The sequence below is a fragment of the Ostrea edulis genome, chromosome 8, assembly GCF_947568905.1.
Source record: "Ostrea edulis chromosome 8, xbOstEdul1.1, whole genome shotgun sequence".
Lineage (NCBI taxonomy): Eukaryota > Metazoa > Mollusca > Bivalvia > Ostreida > Ostreidae > Ostrea > Ostrea edulis.
In genome coordinates this window covers 67,451,231-67,468,360 of record NC_079171.1, presented here as the reverse complement: position 1 = coordinate 67,468,360, position 17,130 = coordinate 67,451,231, and the positions used below count along the sequence as shown (strand labels likewise).

The following is a 17,130-nucleotide window of genomic DNA, read 5'->3' as shown; positions in this document are numbered from 1 at the left end:
TAATGGTTGCTTCATCGTCTTTCAAGGTTGTACTAGAAAATTAATTCCTATTATGAACGGTGAAGATGACGAAGAGTGGTCAATCTCAAAACTCCTACAATCAATACAAAATAGATAGCTGGGCAAACACAAACTTATGTGCAAAGATGTGCTTAATGTTCAGTGTGTGGTTACACGGGTAATCAATTTTTTGCTAGGTTATATACAAGTGATCCCGTTAGGATCCAGGTTAGAATAGGTCCTCAGTATATCTTGCTTGTCCTAGAAGACGACTAGATGGGGCGGTCCTTCGGATGAGAACGCAAAAAAAAACGAGGCCCCGTGTCACAGCAGGTGTGGCATGATACAGATTCCTCCCTGCTCAAAGGCCATAGGCGCCGACTATACGCCGAAATGTTGCTGCCCTTCACCTGCAGTTGAAGTTATGAGTAAAATATTCTCGAGAGGGACGTTAAACAATATCCAATCAATCAATATTAACAAGTGTGTGGCCCTGTATCTGTTGACTGTCTAGAGTAATAGACTTGCATAATCTGCATAGTTGGCCCTATTTGGGGTAAGTTTATATTATTTGCAATAATGTGACACACGTGTGCTATAATGTAAAACGTATAGGGTACCAATTTTGATGCAACAGATGCGCATTTCGACAAGTAATGTCTCTTCAGTGATGTTCAACCGAAATGTTTGAAATCCAAAATAACTATGAAGTTTTGGAGCTAAATATAGCCAAAAACAGCGTGCCAAAAAGTGGAGCCAAATTCATCCAAGGATAAGAGCTATGCACGAGAGAGATATTCCTTAATTTTGAAATGAATTTCTAAATTTTATAACAGCAATTAAATATACATCCGTATTTTCAAGCTAGTAACCAAGTACTGAGCTACTGTGCTGTAGAGACCCTCGGGGACTAACAGTCCACCAGCAGAGGCCTCGACCCAGGGGTCATAATGTAAACGTATATATAAATGTTAATTACATTGGTACATAGAGTGGTGATAATCTTTAGTTTATAAGCAAATATTTATCAAGGTCAGTCAGTTGTATATCTTGACTTTGTGTAATGATCTGTGCAGTTATTTCCATGATTATCCATGTTATTTGAATCTCATTTTTGTACATGTAACTTAAACTTATTTTCTTTCCTCGTGGTTTAGTGTACAGCACACTGCTATTTTTGTCATAGTATACTCACACCTATTTGAAACTACATTTGAAACTTGACTTTAATAAATTGATAACTTGGTCATCACATCTATATATGTCATGCAGAAATGTCGTGTATATTTGTGGTGAACGGTGGGAGGAGGGTTATCAATCCGGCACTCACACATCAACATACTCAATACTACAATAGTAATGACTCTCAATTGCAAAAAGCACGTGTTATATGTAGTTAAAGTTTGCGACATACATGTACGTATTGTGTTCAATCCCTCATCCGCTTTGTTTTCATCATTATCCATTAATACCGTGCATATTTGAGATTACTAAACGTCATCCAATTCATGTTAACACTTTAAAGAGTCAGCGTCACCGATCTCCATGTCGAATCTTTTATCAACCCCCGATTTATGACGTCACGTTACATGCAATTTTTGTAATTATGTTATGAATGTTCATCATGACAAAAGATATTTACAGTGGGGTTTTTTTTTTTTTTTTTTTTTTTTGATTTGTATGAAATTTACCTGATCAGGATATGGGGCTCACGGCGGGTGTGACCGGTCAACAGGGGATGCTTACTCCTCCTAGTCACATGATCCCACCTCTGGTGTGTCCAGGGGTCCGTGTTTGCCCAACTATCTCTTTTGTATTGCTTATAGGAGTTATGAGATTGATCACTGTTCGTTATCTTCACCTTACACTGTACAGAGGGGGCATTTACTGTGTTTTTTTGTTTGTTTGTTTTTTTTTTTGGGGGGGGGGGGTCTGTATGAAATTGATTGTACAGAAGGACGGTGGAGTCGTTGCACGACTCGATTGTCATGCCCCTCTGTACAATAAATTTCATACAAACGATAAAAAAGTTCTGTAAATATGAAATACGTCTTAAGGCGTGACCGTGTTTGAAGGCGAAGCAAAAGGTATTGCAATTTCATTATAGAATAAAAATATTCCAAACTTAGCGCCTAAAGTATGAGGACAGAGATCCACCAAAGTACCCTAGCTTGTTACGCGACTTTAGATATTTGATCCGCCTATTCATTGAACGCGGGAAATATAACGCAATTGATCCAAACAGTGTATCGTGACGTCATATTCATCGTCGACGTTCAGCAAATTTACAATCATAGAATACATGGTACAATACTTCGTATCCATGCCGCGGCCATATTGAAACGATTTCGAGGCTCTCAGTCGGTGTTTAGGGACGCTCAATCGTCATAGAAACCAATCAGAAATTGGATATGAAAGCAGCTATAAATCAATGGAGTCAAAGTCTTAGACTTTTGCCACTAATTTCACAAAACATGATCGATAGTTGAGCAAATAGCGTTGTTAGAATTCCTAGAGCAAACAAAGAGTTATGCAACTTTTGTTTAGGGATACATACTCGAGTAGAAGGTATATGAAAACATAGCAGTTACAATGTATTATCTGTATTGCGCTAATTGAGAATAGCGATATAATTCATGCTAATAAAACTGTTTGTTAAAAATCATTTTGAATTATAAACAAAAGTATTTGAATGAAAATATCGCGTCATATATACAGGTAAACGTGATTCATGACAATTGTATGATTTTGATATGAACATTTGGGTCAGAAATGTCGATAGTATTAATTCTCTAGCTGATTTTTTCACCGTTTTCATGTTATGATGTTTGTGGGAATCAGACCCCAAGAGAAAAATATCGAATTTGAAATATAGTCCAGGATGTTGGAAAGATGATGTTGATAAGATGCAAGGCATATCCCTCAAGGATAAAAAATTATCCACCCTATGTTGAAATGGTTTGATGTTGAAGTTGTGATTATGATTCTTATTTCATGGTTTGTTGAATTTGCTTATTGTTATAGTAAAGTTTATATACATACATGAAGTTTATAAATGGATACAGCAAACTGTAAAAAGAATTAATTAGTATTAAAACCTGATTGAATTCTAAACTAATTTAAGTTGAATTAAAGAGGTTCACACCTGACATTTGGAGTTATGTCAATTTTTAGGGAAGTGTATTTTTGATTTCTACATTGAAGGGAAATTGGGAAATTAAAAAGAAAAACTGGGGTCGTAACGCTTGTTATTGAGCTATAATGTTCTAAATATAACCTTTCTGCACTTAAAAGTTATGCAATCAAACTTGATTTTTCTGTTAGTGTCAACACCACATGTGCAACACAAATCAAGTATTGCATAAAATAGATGCATACCCATGTCCTCTAACACTACAGATGAAAAAAGAAATTAATACTAGAAAAGGAAATAAATAATGACCTTTTTGCACTTGATATACAAACAACTTCATGATATCAAAATTGAGAGTTTAAAAGGACATATTAGGAGTAATGTCAATTTCTAAAATTTTACATAATTCCCAAGGTCTGGTCTTCCAATTAAAAATGCAACTATAAAACGTTAGTGTTGGAGATCAATTTTTTTTTAATTATTGGCGAAAATACTGAATTTTTATACAAAATTTTGAGTAAATTTTTATAGCGTTTTTAAGAATCGGTGTTCTGTTTGGATAACATATATCAACCAAGTTAATAAATTATAACATTTGAACTAGTTCTAAGTCTCAACTACCTGTATCATGACTTATAAAACTGAAATGCACGTATAGGAGTATACACATTGACGATACATTGGATGAAATAGAAACTGTAATATCATGCAGAAGTAGAACTTTTTGGTTAGTGAATCCTTCCACCACAAAATATAGTTCCTGTCAAACCCTTTCAAAATTTGAATTGACACAAAAATGTTCAACTGGATATGGTTCAGCAATAGATGTGTAATATGTTTGCACCAATGAGATTAATATTGACCCAGTGAATACTTAGTTGTAGCATCCTGCGCAGTTTTACTCAAAAGCTCAGGTGCTAACTTCCTTAAGTAACATTTGTTTGATCAAATCAGCGGTGTTAAATATGATTTTGTTATCAAAGATAAGCTTTGAAAGTTAAGTGCATGATGGTTATAAACATTGAAACACATTGCAGCAGACAACATTATATTGCTGGGAATTTAACGCAATAATTTCAAAAATGTAATTAACAACTGAATTGTCGATTTGAAGGTCCCACAGAGAATGTTGAATCGAATTTATTTGAAATATGGGCATCACTGAAGAGACATTATTTGTTGAAATGCGCATCTGGTGCATCAATATTGGTACCGTATAAGTTTTACAATACAAACGGAAAAAAAATGTTCTGTGAAAATAACACATATATTAAGGGGATACCGTGTTTGAAGGCGAAGGAAAGGGTATTGCAATTTGATTATTGGGTACACATATTACATACTAAGCGCCAAACCTATGAGGACCGAGCTCTACCAAAGTACCCTAGCTTGTTACACAAATTTAGATTATATTTGTCCGCCTATTGATTGAATGCGGGAAAGATAACGCAATTGATACCCACAGTGTATTGTGACTTCATATTAACTCTCGATGTTTAGCAAATCTACAAATATAGTAGACATGATACAATACGCGTTATTCACGCCGAGGCCATTTGGAAACGAAATCGAGGCTCTCAGCCGGTGTCCAGGGACCCTCAATCATCAAGGAAGCCATTAAGAAATTTGATGTGAAAACAGATATATATTAATGGAGTCAAAGTCTTAGACTTTTGCCACCAATTTCACAAAACATGAGCGATAGTTGGACAAATAGCGTTGCTAGAATTCTTAGAGCAAAGCAGATAAAGTGTTATTCAAGTTTTGTTTAGGGGCACATGCTCGACGTAGAAGGTACATGAAACATAACAGTTAGTATGTCTATTAGGCTACTTGAGATTATCAGTATTATCCATGTTGATAAATCCCTTTCTTAGAAATAATTATGAATTATAAGCAAAAGTATTTTAATGAAACTCGCATCATATATACGAGTATACATTATTCAAGACAATGTATGAATTTGATATGAACATTTAGGTCAGAAATATTGATATACACATGGGCTTTTTATACCTATATAGACTTGATAGGCAGGGCAAATATCTAAGAAGGAAAGGGTTACATTTATGAACACTCAATTACTATTAATATATGCTACGTACCTTTAGTATTTTGATATTACTTTAATGCTTAAAACAAATGATATGAGAATAAGATAAGATTGATTAAGGGAATGGGAATACAGTTTACGTTTTCTGGGTTAAAATAACATTTCTAGTAATTTATCTGATGCTTACCCTTCACAACAAGCATACATACATTACTCGAGGTAAATCAATATAAACATGGATAACCTCAGCTGCTCAAAGAACAACAACCCTTCACGTTTTGCAGAGAATAAGACCGCACTGATTTCACAGTTATGTTCCTTGTATGATGTAGCTCCGATTTACTCAAACTAGTTTGCATGAATACGCTGTTGATATATTTTTTTAAAACTTTTCTGTGTATATATTTGATAGTGATGTAATGGCTAAAAGGTTACCACAACGAAAAATGCTTAATATCACACATTCCGTTAGGAATATAATACTAAGGTTAGAGCAGTCACATGCCCTGGAAACATCAGGAATAAAAACAGATACCTAGGGGAAGTAAAAATTCCCGGTTACACCGTCATAATCTAGATTGAAGTAATTATATAAAAATGTATATCCATTTACTCATTAAGCATACAGGACTCACGGCAGGTGCGAACTGTCAAAAAGGGGTGCGTATCCGTCTTAAGCACTTGATCCCATTTCTGGCATATCCGGTGTTGACTTAATATATATTTTATATTTCTGATAGGAGATACGGTATTGATCACACTTCGTTATATCCACCGTTTGTATCAAAATGGAAGTATAAGCGATTCCATACGACGACATACGATTACATGGATTGATGGTAATACTCGAGGAAATGTTAATCACAGGGTGACAAATGGTTACATAAACTAAAAAAACAACATATAAATTTGTTTGGTGTCGCACAGACCTCAACAATTATTTCTAAAATGTAAAACGTTGACAAGACAGGGTACTGAATGATCATATGCACGGAAATAAAGTCATCGAAATTGTTAAATATATATTCAAACAAGAGATATAGCGAATTGGTCGTTAAGATATGACAACATGAATATAGAACTGAATGTTCCATAGATTAAACTCATCGATGTCTAAACGGTAACTAGATATTCACTCAAATGTGACATAATTGTTACTGAATGATATCCGAAATGAGACTGATTTATTGCTAATTAAATTGTGACTGAATAACAACTGAAAGATGATTGAAAAGTAGTTCAATAGTGAATTTGACTGAATGGACATTTAAAAGTACCTGTAATTAGAAGATGTCTCACTTTATCCATCTATCCACCCATCACAACAGCGTTCTATGCCTATATTATCTTACTGTTTAACGTAATAACTTCTTATTTTTTGTGTTCTATGCGACAGGAGTAAAACAAAGTGTTTTTATAAACTCACTGTAACAATAGGTAAAACAAAATGAAAAAGGAATGGATGAAGGAAAAATAAAAATAGCGAAGCGCTTTATTGGTGTTTGAGTGTTAAGTCAAATGTTTGCTTTGTTTAGGATATTGTATTGCATTCTTTCTTTAAAAATGCGTGTGCAAATATATTCATTCTTCACAATTAGGGAGTGAAATAGAAAAAAAAAAAATACGTGAGAAATGGGTATTCATTCTTCCACCAATAAGTATTTAGGTAAAGTCACTGACATTTGTAACTTAAGTACCATCATATTTCTATGACAGACACACGATCTTCATTTGAGAACGTTTATTTTTATTAATAAGATTTAAAAAAAACAACAACAAAGAACCAATGCTCACATTGTGAAATTTTACAGCGTAAGGCGGTCAATCAGCCACAGTACGCATCAGTGTTGGATTAGTGTGATGAATATCACAACACCCTGATATAACGCAATATCCCTAACCATTCAACAATGAAAGTGGCTGTATAAGGTTTTTCCTCTAAAATACATCCTACGTATACCCATTCATCAAAATAAGAACGAACAACCGGAACCACGTGTAGTAATCTGAATGGATTCTTTAAACACTTATAAACAAGCGTGTAGTGTGATGACTTCCGAATAAAGTGTGTTTGAGTATGTACGTCAATTTGGATTCCCTGTAGTGCTATTGGAGACATGGTTAATTGAAAAGGAGCACAATATAGTTACTCGATGTGTTAGAATTAATCACTGCATGATCCCTTTAATTAGTTATATATACCTAGATAATTAATGTAACGATTCACATTATTTTGAATTGATGCTAATAAGCATTTATGTTAATGTCTAAGGGATTGATTGTATATTTTAGATATATAGATACGCCATGCACTCGTTATATATCTTTATGATGGGCTGGAGATTATCTAAAAAGGGAATGTTTAAATTTGTTAACACTTTATTCCGATTGAAAAAAAATATTATGAATTGTTGAATTTCGGTCTTACTATATTGATTGAAACAAATGCTAATAAACGCAGATAGCGGATGGAATAAGGAAATTAAAATACAGCCTCGTCTTTCTGGATTTGCTATTCTAAACGAATATATTTGATAATGCATTTAATACTGTACCCTTCATAAAAAACACACCATATTTACTCGAGGCAAATCAATGTAAACATGTACAATCGCAATAACTCAAAGAACAACAACTCTTCAAGTGTTGATTAAGATAAGATCGCACTAAAGTTACATTACCTTGTCTGATGTAGCTACGATTTATACACACTGGTTTCTAGATACTGTAGCAGCTGCTTTTAAATATTTAAACTGTTATATGTGTGTTTGAATGGGGATGTTATCGATAGAAGGTAAAATCATCTAAAAACAATTATAAGTCTCAACATTCAAACTTAAAGAAGATTCACTTGCAATATTCCTTTAGACAAATATCACCAATGCACGTGTGTATATACAATATATATGTTGAACGCAACAAGTCTTCAACAAACTAACTTGTATTTTAATATATCTATGTATTTGTGGATGTATCTTGGTTTAACGTTCCTCTCGACAATGTCACTCATACGGAGATGTCAACAAGACCGGTGAAGGGTTTCATATTTAAGCCTTTGCTCAGCACTTAGAGCCAATGAGCAGTGCGGGTCCTCTGGTGTGTCATGCCTACTGTAACACGTGACATCCGTTTTACGATTCTAGCTGAGGATCCGATACTGCACATCTGATGCGGAACGTTTGGTGATGAATTTGTGAATACGTGTCTGAACAATTTAAGTATTCATGTGTCATAAACCAACTACAGCAAACTAGCAACCCTAATTATACCCGAAAACTTAGAACTTTCCACCCTTCACAGTTTAAAAACAGGTAATAGTGTTTAAGTTATATGTGTAGCCCCATTGGCCTGGAATATAAAGTTTTAATCCACTATCCTTAATATCATAAACTAAGAATTTATTTCTTAAAATCTAATCAACTTTAACGACTTTAATACTCTTAATGCCCTTGACCTGCAACCTTGAACGAAATTCGGAGATCAATAACTTATAAGTAAAAACTGAAAATTTCGCCGATTCTCTTTGATAATATAAAAAACAATAATGCTGAAACATTATAAAGGATCACCAATGAGGGTAAATGTGTCAGAACGATATACAAGGTTCGTATCAAGTTAAATATGATCAATGGTACCAGGGATATTATATCAGACATTTGAAATGAATAAAATGTTTCCATGATGACATAGACTTTTGACCTTACCCCCAATTTGAAAATCAAGGATTATGCAGGTTAATTCGAGTGGTTTCATGCCCTATCTAACTCTAACTCTGACGTCACAATCAATTAAAGGGTATTCCGCCGTCTGCGGTTTTAATAAAACAAAATAATGCTTAATGGATGTTAGAAAGTCTAAAAAATGATGCAAAATAGCAGGTAAAGAAATCGTGGCTTTCTTTTAACCTCGCAAGCTTGGAATTTCTATTTCAAAACTCAGAAATAACATTGACATGATTCATGTTCTTAACTTCGAATGATGTACTTACTCCTCCTACTCCTCCCACCTCTGGTATATTCAGGGATCCGTGTTTGTCCTACTTTATATTTTGTATTGCTTATAGGAGTTATGAGATTGGTCACTGCTCGTTAACTTCACCTGTCCTCTTACCCACACTTAAACGCTCCAACGGTCGCTTTCTCACAACCGTTGTCGACGTCATAAAGGAATACTAGGGTGAAAGAAATAACGCCTCCTTACGATATCTGTATTGGGCTCATGTAATGTCGCCAAGGAAAATATCTTCAAGATCAAAACTACGGATAATGTATGTTTATCATCGTCAAAACTGGTTCCATTTCATTATCTGCGCTTTTAGACTCGGGTACTGCAATATATTTACTATACTTTTCCCTTTATGGCAGTTTTGGTACCAAATCAAAATCAGTTATTCATTCTTCTATCAGTCCAAAAATTCAGTCAACACATGATAAACAAATTCGTATTATAGGTATCACCAGGATCAAAGTGCAAATCTTAGAGACGGAACTATATGTGTATATTTATGTATACCTGCTTAAAGAATCATCCGTTTATTCTTGGCTCGCATTTGTTTGTGTTGATAGGTATTGTGTCCAATTCTAAATACATGTCCCTGTCTATGGATTTCGGTTCTACGTGTAATGAAAGAAGTACATATTGTTTTACCTTACCACCAATGTATAATGTAATTAATAAGGCAAAGACGCCTGAAAAAAAAACTGTTCATCCCTAGGGTATCTGTTTACCTAATAACATTATGAGAGACAAATATATTGTTGCAGCGAAATGACTTGTTTGTGTACACAATGGTCTCTACGTTCCTTTGTAGCTTTTTAATTTGTCGGACAAATGGTTCAATATTGGTATGGATAACATAGAGGCATATTTTGAAGTAATCTTTGCCCACGTAATATTCAATATTGATGGCAAATAATGTCAAAATTGAGATATTGTATGTAGTGAACAAATGTTTACTTCTAGTACTTACCAGACATAAGGGAATGATTTACTCGATAGCTTTCCTGTCGAATATTATGCCAAACGATGGGCGAAATATGAAAAAGAAGAACTTGATACATTGTCAGAATGGGTTAAAAGCATAAAAGGGATATTAAAATCCCGCATTAAACAAATGAAAACAAAAGTACGTACCATTTATAATTCTGTGTTTAGTAAACCAGAAGTGATAAATGAATTAGATAGGTTACATGAGGAATACGTTTTGGTTCCAGCTGACAAATCTAGTAACAATATTGTCTTTGTTTGTAAGGCTCATTATTACAACTGTATTTTAAACAAACTTGGCATTAATTCCACTTTTGGTAATCATACTTATACTCCGACTGCCCTTTCAAAAGACGACATTCTTCACAACCATGCTTCAGTTTTAGACACATTTAATATTCCAGTCAATGGGTCGAATGAATATGAGTTACCGTACCTATACTGGATTCCTAAACTACATAAAAACCCTTACAAACAAAGATACATTGCGGGATCTAGTAAGAGCTCTACCAAGCCTCTATATTTGCTCCTCACGAACATGTTAACAGCGGTGAAGGAGAAACTTCAAACTTACTGTGCGACTACATATGCCAAAGTGGTGTTAAATCAAATGAGGATTCTAAAAATTTTTAAAGAACTTTTAGTAAACTTAAAATCACATAATTTTCCCCAAATCAATAGCATTAAAACTTATGACTTTTCAACACTATACACGACCATTCCTCACGATAAATTAAAGACTAGACTTTTTGACATCATAGACAGTGGCTTCTTCAACAAAAACGAAAAACGGAAATACTCATATCTAGTGATCAGCCATTCAAAAACTTACTTTGTTAAACATCACTCTGATTCCACGCACAAGTACTCTGAAATTGAAATAAAAATATGCTAGAGTTCCTCATTGACAATATCTTATTAGTCTTTGGTGACTAGGTCTTCCAACAGTCTGTTGGAATTCCCATGGGCACGAATTGTGCTCCTTTGTTGGCTGACCTGTTTTTATATTCATATGAAGCAGAATTTATTCAAAAACTACGTGAGAAGAAAAAATATCTCGCTGTGACCTTCAATTCGACTTTTAGATATATCGATGACGTTTTGTCTATTAACAATGAGAGCTTTCATTCATATGTCGATTTGATATATCCCTGTGAGCTCGAAATAAAAGACACCACAGAGTCGTCCACTTCTGCTTCATACTTAGATATTTTATTGAAAGTAGACATTAACGGCAAACTGACAACTCAACTGTATGACAAACGGGATGATTTCAGCTTCTCCATCGTCAACTTCCCACATTTATGTAACAATATTCTATTATCACCTGCATATGCTGTTTATATATCTCAACTAATTTGATATGCAAGAACTTGTTCTGGGTATAGTCGGTTTTTAAATCGAGGTAGGCTACTGACAAACAAGTTGATGGTACAGGGATTTCAACAGTCTCGATTGAAGTCAGCATTTCGCAAATTATATGATCGTTATAACGATCTAGTTCGTCAATACGACCTCGCATTGGGTCAAATGCTGTCTGACGTGTTTCATACCGATTGTTAAACCGTTCTTGGTACACTGATTTTGACTGCGGATAACTCCGTTTACCTGATCAGGATATAGGGCTCACGGCGGGTGTGATCGGTCAACAGGGGGTGCTTACTCCTCCTAGGCACCTGATCCCACCTCTGGTGAGTCGAGGGGTCCGTGTTTGCCCAACTATCTATTTTGTATTGCTTGTAGGATTTATGAGATTGATCACTGTTCGTTATCTTCACCTTGCTGTTAGCCCGGAATTGAAATATGGTGGCCTTAAAACCGTTCAAAATATTTTGTAGAGTAACAAAGATGTGTTTGTTACTAACGACAATCCTGATACTGGTGTAACCAAGGTGACGCAATACACAAATCACGTGAAACTAAACGTATCATGAAATCACCATAAACCACGCCATCTCCCACCTCAAAAACGTGACATATTGCGCCATCAGTTTGATTGATTATTTTGACAAGACATTGTTGTACCGGTAGTTGAAAATGAAAACCTATATATTACTATAGTTGCAAACAAACTGTTAGAAATAAAAGGTAAATATTTCCGGAACGATGAACAAGAACATGCATTCAGAAAATCAAAGCGTCTGCTATTGGGAAGATCTCTTTTGATATTTTCTCATCATGATATTGAGTTCGTCTTCTCGTAGATACTTCCAGTAAAGGAATCGCGTACATATTTTACCGATAACACTCTGCTGGAATATCTCATGTCGTACGGTTTGGATCCGAGGAATTGCCAAAATAGCATATACCTTATGGTCCGACAAAATTACAACTTCTTGGCATGTTTACTGCCATTATCGATTGCTCTCACTATTTAGATGGAAAACATTTTAGCTTTGAGTGTGATCAACAAGCATTAAACCGTTATTCCAAAAGCAATTGCGAACTGCTAGTTATGAGGAATGGCTTGCACTTTTACAACGATACGACTTTTCAATTTAATGCAATCAATTGATTCTTGCAGATGTTGTGTCGCGGAACCCAGAATTTCTGAAAATGTTATTGGATAATCCAGATGAAGTGGACTCATTCTTCCCTTATGTCGATGAATCTTTAAGTTCTATTACATTACCAAATGGGTAACACTTCCGTCTCTTTTAAATGACAAAAGACTTTGTACAAATTTCATAGATGTTCGTGATAGATATGATGAGGAAACAGCGGCTAACATTGACTTCCCTGTCGTTGCTAATGAAGCACCTCATACACAATGAACCCCGCACAACAAGAATATCCGAGTTCCATATAGCACACCGCCGATTAAACAAACACTAATAAACGGTCATTTCGATCAATCACAAACCAATGATGAAATAACTGTGCGAACAGATTCTACTGATAATGAGCTTTTAAACCCTTCATTGTTGAGTACCCAGGGTCATTAAGACGAAATGATCTCTACTGAGCTTGTATATAACACCGATTCTGATAAAGGATATATAGACGTCGTTTCTCGTCGTGTAACCATTGTCAGAAACGGAAGCTTAAACAGAAAGTAACAAAGACACATAATACTGCACATTTCACTCCTTCTGGAACTTTTGAAGTGTTGGAAATTGATTTATACAAAAATTACAACCACCCTATGAGTGAATTATCATATGTGTTTACCGCTGTAGATATGTTTTCAAAATAACTATACGTACTTCCAATCGGAAGAAGGACGCTTTGACAGTGGCTAATGCACTTTTGTTCAATTGTTTAGAGCATCTGGTGTTTGTAGCTCGTTGATTAGTGATTAAGTTAATTCATTGGAATGTTACACAATCATTTGCAAAACTTTACATGTGACTTAAGAATTTACGTCAAGATCCGTTCATCTTTGTTTAGGGGCATGTGAGCCGACACATTTAACTTTAGCACAGAAAATAACGCCGAGTGTATCAGATGACCAAAACTCATAAATCTCATAAGCAATATTAAATAGATAGTTGGGCAAACACGGACTCCTGCATATAAGACGCGATATCTCAAAAGGTATGTTCACTGGCATGGTGATGTTGGATCTGCCAAAAGTATTTAACACCATCAATCATAAAATTTAATGCGACAAACTAGAGGTTTAAGGAATTTTATCCACTGGGTGTCAAATATATATGATAGGCAGTAGCACGTTTATTTCAGTACTGTAGCATGCAATTTCAATTCAATGGAGTGTCGCGTGCCTGAGTGGGAATTATTGGCCTTTTCTAATCTCAATCATGCCAATGATATGTCTACAAGAATTAACAGATACTGCAACATGATTGTATATACCGATGGTAGTGCAATATGTTATGTTCATAGCGAATAAAATGGCATCACACATACACTAGGACATCTTCTAGAAATTGTTCCCCGTTTCTTAGATATAAAACACTGTCTCCTCATCTTGGCAAACCGACACAATTTTATCAGAATCATTCCGAAAACCGATACAAATGTCACGAGTTATTCAAGGTTATGCAATGATCATGAAATCATAAGACATCCACGTGCTATATATCAAATTATATAGATTGATAAGTTTCCCTCACGTAAATATATATTTTTTTAAGAAAGTAATGATTTAAGCAGCATTTGAAAGGTAAACACTAAGCTCAATTTTCCATACAGAAATGCATATTTCCTATTTTTAAGACAGGAAACACCTCCTGTTGTGTTATGATACACTACTATTGTAATTCACCGTGTTAGTCAAGGGATAATGGTACTGGTGTGTTCAACAAAACATTTTTGTCAAATTCATTTTTAATATAGTTCCTATAGCCATAATTTCTGTTGACATTTTAGATTGTTTGAATGTGGTAAGAATGAATGACACAGCTACTGAATAAAGATTGAACCATGTTTTAACATATTGTATGGTAACGCACCAAATTATCGCTGTGCTCAATTCGTACTAAAAATAAGAATACTAGAAGTGCTACCAATAAGTGGAATTCCCCAATATGTAGGTATCTTTGTTTAGGGTAGTATGTGGTAGTCTTTTTGTAGTGCTTTGTAGCAGCCTACTTTGTAGTATGCTTAAGGTAATGTCATTATGATTGAAGATTGATCTGACCAGGGATTGGCCCGAATCTTGCAAACGATTTTCTATTACACGACATCAACATAATATGAGGCATTATTTATCATCTAACACCTTTGCTATTACACGATATAAACACACTATAGGGCATTATATAACATCTGACACCTTTTCTATTAAACGATGTTCACATAATATGGGACAGTATTTATCATGTAAAAACTTATACGGTACCAATTTTGATGCACCAGATGCGCATTTCGACAAATAATATGGGACATTATTTATCATCTAACACCTTTGTCCAGTTGATGCAACTCTACTGAGACGTGCTACTAAAACTAATAGAAACAATGCATAAGTTATAACTTAAAATTGAATGTGAGGAAAAGAAACAATATTTTTGTCTATTGACAGGAGTCGCTTACTAGTTCATGGTGTCGACGTAAATAATTGGGTTACTCTGAGTTTTGCATTTTTAATAGGGGATATGGGACCACTTCTACTTTTGGTTATCATACGTCTAGCCCATCTGCCTGTTCAAAGGGTAACATTCTTCAAAAACATGGTTCAGTTTTATAAACATTTGAGCCGTCCCATGCAAAAAGGGCCCTTATGGTAAAAATTATCAAAATTAACTTTTTAATGGAATATGATAGAAAACAACATTAAAAAGACACATGTGAAGTTTGGGTCAAATATTCAGCATATTTACTGAGATATAGGCTGTCAAAGGTTAAGATAATATTTCAATGACGTTACAAAAAATGACGTTGAAATGACGTTAATCATTGTCGGAAACAATTGAAACTTTCACTTATTCTTCATGAAATGCTGGACATGTTGTGTCCCTGAAACATTCCCGGACATGAGGTCTGATATGTTTGTATAAATATTCCTGTCGTTCTCTACTGAGTCCGCCCGGCATTATCTCTGGTGGTAGATTTACACTGATTTGGTCGTGATTACTGAGGATTACTGGGACCTTGTCGCCATCTACATCAACGCTGCATAATACAACTCCAGGCAGCAGTGCTGAAAAAGTGAAGTGATGAAACTTGCGTATCCCTTTCAAAGGCTGAAAAGTTGTTTTTATATACTCTTTCCATTCATAGTATTTCACATTTCCATCCTCTATTATCACAGCCTCGTTACTTTTGGAGGACTTGGAGACTACGTCAGCAACATGCTGTAAAGTGTCACAATCTGATATAAAAACAAAATGCATCGCCGCGTAAAGGTTTTGAACAAATATAGACTATTATAGAAATTCTCGATTATGCTAGATAAAATTTTAGTTTTGGAATATTAATTGATATTAACACAATATCACCTCCTGTACTTCTTTTTGATCTGAGCAAAGCCTGCATCCACTTGACATTTTGTATGCCCTGGTATCTGCATGTGAAGTTCAATTGCTCGATGTAGCCCAATCATGACCCGCCATAGCAAATATCCAATCACATACCGGTTTTTGTTTTGACCTAAAGATGAAGTGAGCATTAGAATATTAGAAGCAGCATATACATGTGGACAAAATGAATAGAACTAGGTGTATATGAAAAAATGAAGATGAAATATACATACCTGGACAGTTATCACAGTGAAGAACAGCACATTTCTCTCCCATGCTATAATTTTGAAAATGGTGATGAAGTATGCTGATGACTGTATTTGGCCCATGGGCATTCTTTCCATCTCTTCCAATGGTCTGGTCTTCATCAATCAAATAATTTCGCTGAGATCCTACTCCCTCCATACAAATTCCAAAGATCTGAATTTTCCGTGGTGTCTCAAAGAATACTGGCCCTACTTGTCTGGAATGATGAGGTACAGACACACATTGCGCGAAGTCAAAAGTGTAGTGAGTTTTGAGGAAATCTGTGGAACAGGGTCTAACAGGTGACTCAGGAAGCTGAATAGACTGATGTTCTTCCCTGCCTTCTTTAATGCACTGAATGTAGAGGTGATGCTCCCTCTGCTTTTTCAATGTGATCTGTAAACTTTCTTGTTGCTGTAAGCTTTTCATTTTCAGATTTTGCATTCAAAATGTGCTCTCTGTGGCGCTCACAGGTATTGCATACATCAGATCTGGGGTTGGCAATCTGAATGTTAGGAAGGCATGGCAGACCAGATGAAATAGAATGAGGACAATTTAACAGCACGAATTTGGACCTCATGATAAGTTTCAACATATAACTGATGAATTCCGTTCTTTGGTGTTGAACAAGGTAGAAAAATGGGTGGTTCGGAGTCGCGACCTCTTGGAGCAGCTGGCATAGGAAGTCCATTATCTTCAGAATATCGATTGATAAACTGCACGACAAATTTAATTTCTTCAAAGGACAGGGCATTGTGTGGTTTTTTCCCGATCTTTCCATGTGTCCG

General features: G+C 35.2%; 1 protein-coding gene across 1 annotated transcript; it reads right to left on the bottom strand.

Moving 5' to 3' along the window:
• Positions 1–15,582: 15,582 nt before the first annotated feature.
• LOC130049771 (uncharacterized) lies at positions 15,583–16,771 on the bottom strand. The gene is made up of 3 exons (XM_056147769.1): positions 16,330–16,771; positions 16,076–16,226; positions 15,583–15,777 (listed from the first exon to the last, which is right to left on the bottom strand). Exons 1-3 carry the CDS (start codon positions 16,769–16,771, stop codon positions 15,744–15,746), a joined length of 627 nt encoding a protein of 208 aa, XP_056003744.1. The 3' UTR covers positions 15,583–15,743.
• Positions 16,772–17,130: the final 359 nt, after the last annotated feature.